General features: G+C 47.1%; 1 protein-coding gene across 1 annotated transcript; it reads left to right on the top strand.

The window, feature by feature from the left end:
- The first annotated feature begins 234 nt into the window (after positions 1-234).
- Positions 235-4,191, top strand: LOC124272942 (prolyl 4-hydroxylase subunit alpha-1-like). The gene is made up of 6 exons (XM_046708184.1): positions 235-396; positions 831-884; positions 2,797-2,871; positions 3,430-3,498; positions 3,733-3,829; positions 4,084-4,191. The coding sequence occupies exons 3-6, from the start codon at positions 2,851-2,853 to the stop codon at positions 4,170-4,172; spliced, it is 276 nt and encodes a 91-aa protein (XP_046564140.1). The 5' UTR covers positions 235-396; positions 831-884; positions 2,797-2,850; the 3' UTR covers positions 4,173-4,191.
- Positions 4,192-5,338: the final 1,147 nt, after the last annotated feature.

Genomic DNA, 5,338 nt, shown 5'->3' with positions numbered 1-5,338 from the left:
GTGAAGGATCTGACATGTCATAGGTATGGGGAACTAGTGAAGGATTTGACATGTCATAGTTATGGGAAACTAGTGAAGGATCTGACATGTCATAGGTATGTGGAACTAGTGAAGGATCTGACATGTCATAGGTATGGGGAACTAGTGAAGGATCTGACATGCCATAGGTATGGGGAACTATTGTAGGATCTGACATGTCATAGGTATGGGGAACTAGTGAAGGATCTCACATGTCGTAGGTATGGGAAACTATTGTAGGGACATGCTTGTTTTTCCAGGGCGTGGCTATGGGACAACCATACCCACATCGTTGCTCGAGTGAGCAGGAGGGTTGCCGATATTACTGGACTGAAGACCGACTTCCGCGACAGCGCCACCTTCGCCGAACCTTTCCAGGTGTGTTGAGGACACTCCTCCCAGGAGTATATATATAGCAATACGGTGAACTGTTTGTAGTGACGTAATACGTACATTCGGTATGTTGAAGACACTCCTCCCAGGAGTATATGTATAGCAATACGGTGAACTGTTTGCACTGACGTAATACGTACATTCGGTATGTTGAAGACGCTCCCTCCAGGAGTATATGTATATCAATACGGTGAACTGTTTGTAATGACGTAATACGTACATTCGGTATGTTGAAGACACTCCTCCCAGGAGTATATGTATAGCAATACGGTGAACTGTTTGTAATGACGTAATACGTACATTCGGTATGTTGAAGACACTCCTGCCAGGAGTATATGTATAGCAATACGGTGAACTGTTTGCAGTGACGTAATACGTACATTCGATGACTGTAACCATGGAGTGCTTGTTCCCGCCAGGTGGTGAATTACGGCGTTGGAGGACACTACGCCCCCCACTACGACTACTACGTGGTGAGTGCAGTGGATGGGTGGGTGTGGGGTGGCTGGCTGAGTGTGTGGTGAGTGTGCGGTGGCTGGGTGGGTGAGTGTGTGGTGAGTGTCCGATGGCTGGGTGGGTGTGTGGTGAGTGTGGGGTGGCTTGGTGGGTGTGTGTGTGGTGAGTGTGCAGTGGCTGGGTGGCTCGGTGGTGGGTGTGTGGTGGCTGGCTGAGTGTGTGGTGGGTGTGTGGTGGCTGGCTGAGTGTGGGGTGGGTGTGTGGTGGGTGTGTGGTGGCTGGCTGGCTGAGTGTGTGGTGGGTGTATGGTGGCTGGCTGAGTGTGGGGTGGCTGGCTGAGTGTGGGTGGCTGGGTGGGTGTGTGGTGGCTGGCTGGCTGAGTGTGTGGTGGGTGTATGGTGGCTGGCTGAGTGTGTGGTGGGTGTGTGGCGGGTGTGTTGTGTCTGGCTGAGTGTGGGGTGGCTAGGTGGGTGTGGGGTGGCTCGCTGAGTGTGTGGTGGGTGTGTGGTGGCTGGCTGAGTGTGGGGTGAGTGTGTGGTGGCTTGCTGAGTGTGGGGTGAGTGTGTTGTTGCTGGCTGAGTGTGGGGTGAGTGTTTGGTGGCTGGCTGAGTGTGTGGAGGGTGTGCAGTGGCTGGGTGGGTGGGTGGTGGGTGTGTGGTGGCTGGATGAGTGTGTGGTGGGTGTGTGGTGTGTTGGTGGTGGGTGCGTGGTGGCTGGCTGAGTGTGTGGTGAGTGTGGGGTGGCTGGCTGAGTGGCTGGGTGGTGGGTGTGTGGTGGCTGGCTGAGTGTGTGGTGGGTGTGTGGTGGCTGGCTGAGGTGAGGTGAGGTGAGGTGAGGTGAAATTGGATTTAACGTCGTGCTGGAGAATATTTCGCTCATATGACGACGTGCATGCGCGTGTGTGTGTGTATGTGCGGCTGCTTGTACTAGCCCAGACTTAAGCTGGTTTTATAGTGCTAGCCAACCGAGATATCATGCCGCAGTGAAGCATGGATACCCCACTCGGACACATTATACTGACTCCGAGCAGACCAGTCCTTGTTGTACCCATTAATGCCGAGCGCCAGGCAGGGACCAACAAGTACCATATTTTAACGTCTTTTGGTATGACGCGGTCGGGGATCGAAACTGCCACCTTCCGCGGCTGGCTGAGTGTGTGGTGGGTGGGTGGTGGCTGGCTGAGTGGGTGGTGGGTGTGTGGTGGCTGAGGTGATTCCGAATTTACAAAGCTAAAATACAGCAGCATTTAGTGCAGGGGTTTATTCCAAGGCTGTCGTAACACAGTGGGCTGTGTGTAAAGGTATTCTGAAATATCTATAAACTGAAAAGAACATGCATCAATAGTATGTTGAATTGTTGATTACTCCATGAATGCATTATGCCAGAGAGTTTACCGCTTTGTTGGCGCCTGGATGAAAGTATTCACGGTAGATTTACATAAATACAGTAACAATACAATCACCAGTTAAGAGAGATGTGGAATTCTTTCCTCTGTCAGGACATATTCTCTCAGAAATATTGTACAGTCTGAGTATTCACCAACCAGAGGGAATGATCGGCTCATAGTTAAACAATACACGGGTCGGTGTCACGACTGTTCTTGCGTCGAGTGTGGTTGTTTATTGACTTAGTCATCAATATCACGGCTATTTCACAGCAGGCCTTAAGTATTACTGTAAAGTAAACCATTGGCTCACAACCCTAAACGGCCACCACCTGCAACCCGCCCCCACCCAGACCATGACACGGAGGGTACCGGGGACATGTTCGTCATCCATCAACATGGAGGTTACGACAACTAACATTCCCTTGTAAATGTAGGTATTATCTTTATCAGGGAACGGTTGTGAAAGAGGTGCAGATGTTAACAAAATTCCGTCAGTTCCCATGGAGGTTGTGATTAAGACACATTTTCATTTTGTTTTCCAGAATCAAGACAATGTGAAGACATCGAGCGGATTCTCTGTAAACAGCGGGGACAGAATGGCAACATTTATGTTTTATGTGAGTGTGTGTACAGAACTGCAACATTTATGTTTTATGTGAGTGTGTGTACAGAATGGCAACATTCATGTTTTAAATGAGTGTGTGTACAGAATGGCAACATTCATGTGAGTGTGTGTACAGAATCATGTGTACAGAATGGCAACATTCATGTTTCATGTGAGTGTGTACAGAATGGCAACATTCATGTTTCATGTGAGTGTGTACAGAATGGCAACATTCATGTTTCATGTGAGTGTATCCTTGTGTACCAGTGAGTACCTATAATGAGAGCCTCCTTCCCGATGTCAGTTAGAGAACCTCCTTCGAGGTGTCTGTTAGAGAGCCTCCTTCCAGATGTCTGTTAGAGAACCATGCTGTCATAACCCTGAGTGCATGTTGTTTTCAGCAGTGCGCAACCTTCCAGGTATCACAGTACCGTGAACCAGTGGCTGGCAACGTACGACTGTATCAATACCATACTCTTAATACAATGACATGACGTTTAGTTTGGACACAATACTTGGCTTATTCACACTTCGAAAGCAGACTTTCTGACCCAGCTGCCACTGTTTCCAGCTGAGTGACGTGGAAGGGGGTGGCGCCACTGTGTTCCCGGAACTAGGAATCGGAGCTCCGCCCATCAAGGTATTCCCCATAGATCACAGTGTCCGTATGGCACATCCATGGTGTTATAGTAGGGCTGATCTGTTTATATTCAACTTTAATTTCAATCGTCCAATGAACCACCAAACTTTATTTCAGTTGTCAATGAACCATCACATGTTAATTTCAATCGCCCAAAGAACAAACCCATAGGGTGATGAGATCAGCTCTGTACAGGTAGCCTAACTCCCGGCTATGCCCATTGTCTGTCTTCAGAACGCTGCTCTGTTCTGGTACAACTTCCTCCCTGACGGTGCCCCCGATCCCCGGACCAGACACGGGGGGTGCCCGGTGCTGTACGGTCACAAGTGGGGTACGTGCTTGTGAGCAGTGAGATAAAGCTCTAACTGACAGTAGATAGGTGATGAGTGGGTGGAGGCCGTGGTCACTCGAGTGGCTGTTAATATGTATATTAATATCATTAACCAAGAGGGAACAAAACATCAATGCTTTAATGTTCTCTCATATTACATTTGTTGACTGCATTGCCGAGATGTTGGGGAGATCCACAACCTAGTTGTATACTGATATGTCCAGATCAGAGTGGCTGTGTTTTCTTCTTTCCAGTGGCCAACAAGTGGATCCGTGAGGTGAGCGGAGCCATGACCAGGGCATGTACACCAGGAATGTCCACACGAACCAAGGACGTGACATGACGCTACGGATATATATACATTAATGAAAGCTACCCATGTACATTAATGCAAGTTGACCATGTACATTAATGCAAGTTGACCATGTACATTAATGCAAGTTGACCATGTACATTAATGCAAGTTGACTGTTTACATTGATGCAAGTTGACCATGTACGTCAACGCATGTAGACCATGTGCATTATTGCAAGTTGACCATGCACATTAATGCAAGTTGACCATGTACTGACTGACTGAGTTTGGTTTTACGCCACTTTTAAGCAATATTCCAGCAATATCACGGTGGGGGACACCAGAAATGGGCTTCACACATTGTACCCATGTGGGGATTCGAACCCGGGTCTTCGGCGTGACGAGCCAACGCTTTAACCACTAGACTACCCAACCGCCCCGTTGACCATGTACATTATTGCAAGTTGACCATGCACATTAATGCAAGTTGACCATGTACATTAATGCAAGTTGACCATGTACATTTTTACAAGTGAGTTGACTACAGTATTGCAAATAGACCTACTGCCAGTACATTACTGCAAGAACACAACGTACCTTGTTGCTAGTAAGGAATGTACATCACATTTGACCATGTTCAACACAAAACACAAAGAGTTATTTGTTACATTTATTTTTTGTTGGAATAAAACAATTAAATTTCTTTTCTCTTTTCAATTTAAAATGTATATACAACACAAAAAACAACAACTTCTGCCCTGTGAAGTTTACAAAAGCATAACTGTAAGAGTTGTCCAATGTTTCCAGTGAAGTGGGCTGTGATCCCTGAAGTTTGCCCTAAACAATGACCTGGCTTCATATCTGTCCAGACAGACTCGTGGACTGCTCCCAACATGTTTATACAGTACATACAGGTGTCAACTGTAACTGATGCCAACCAGGCATAATGTCATTGTTATGTGATGGTCGGTAGGATCCTGTGTGGTGTTACTGTCATTATGTTGTCCCTGTTGTCAGTTTGTTGCCACTACTTTCCTGCCATAACTGTCATCGTGAGTGTGTTGTGATTGTTAATGTGATGTCATAGTCAGTGTGTTGTGATTGTTGATGTGATGTCATTGTAAGCGTGTTGTAATTGTTGATGTGATGTCATAGTAAGCATGTTGTGATTGTTGATGTGATGTCATAGTCAGTGTGTTGTGATTGATGTCATTG

The sequence above is a fragment of the Haliotis rubra genome, unplaced genomic scaffold, assembly GCF_003918875.1.
Source record: "Haliotis rubra isolate DU_JTF1 unplaced genomic scaffold, ASM391887v1 Scf1747, whole genome shotgun sequence".
Lineage (NCBI taxonomy): Eukaryota > Metazoa > Mollusca > Gastropoda > Lepetellida > Haliotidae > Haliotis > Haliotis rubra.
Note: the sequence above shows the minus strand (reverse complement) of the source record. Positions and strands in the feature narration are given on the sequence as shown.

What these genes read in the sequence shown, in the direction of transcription:
- LOC124272942 (XM_046708184.1), top strand. Translation starts at nt 2,851, where the DNA reads ATGGCAACATTTATGTTTTAT. An exon ending in TCGGAGCTCCGCCCATCAAG is followed by an intron (nt 3,499 to 3,732) that starts GTATTCCCCATA and finishes GTCTGTCTTCAG; the next exon opens with AACGCTGCTCTGTTCTGGTA. An exon ending in GCTGTACGGTCACAAGTGGG is followed by an intron (nt 3,830 to 4,083) that starts GTACGTGCTTGT and finishes TCTTCTTTCCAG; the next exon opens with TGGCCAACAAGTGGATCCGT.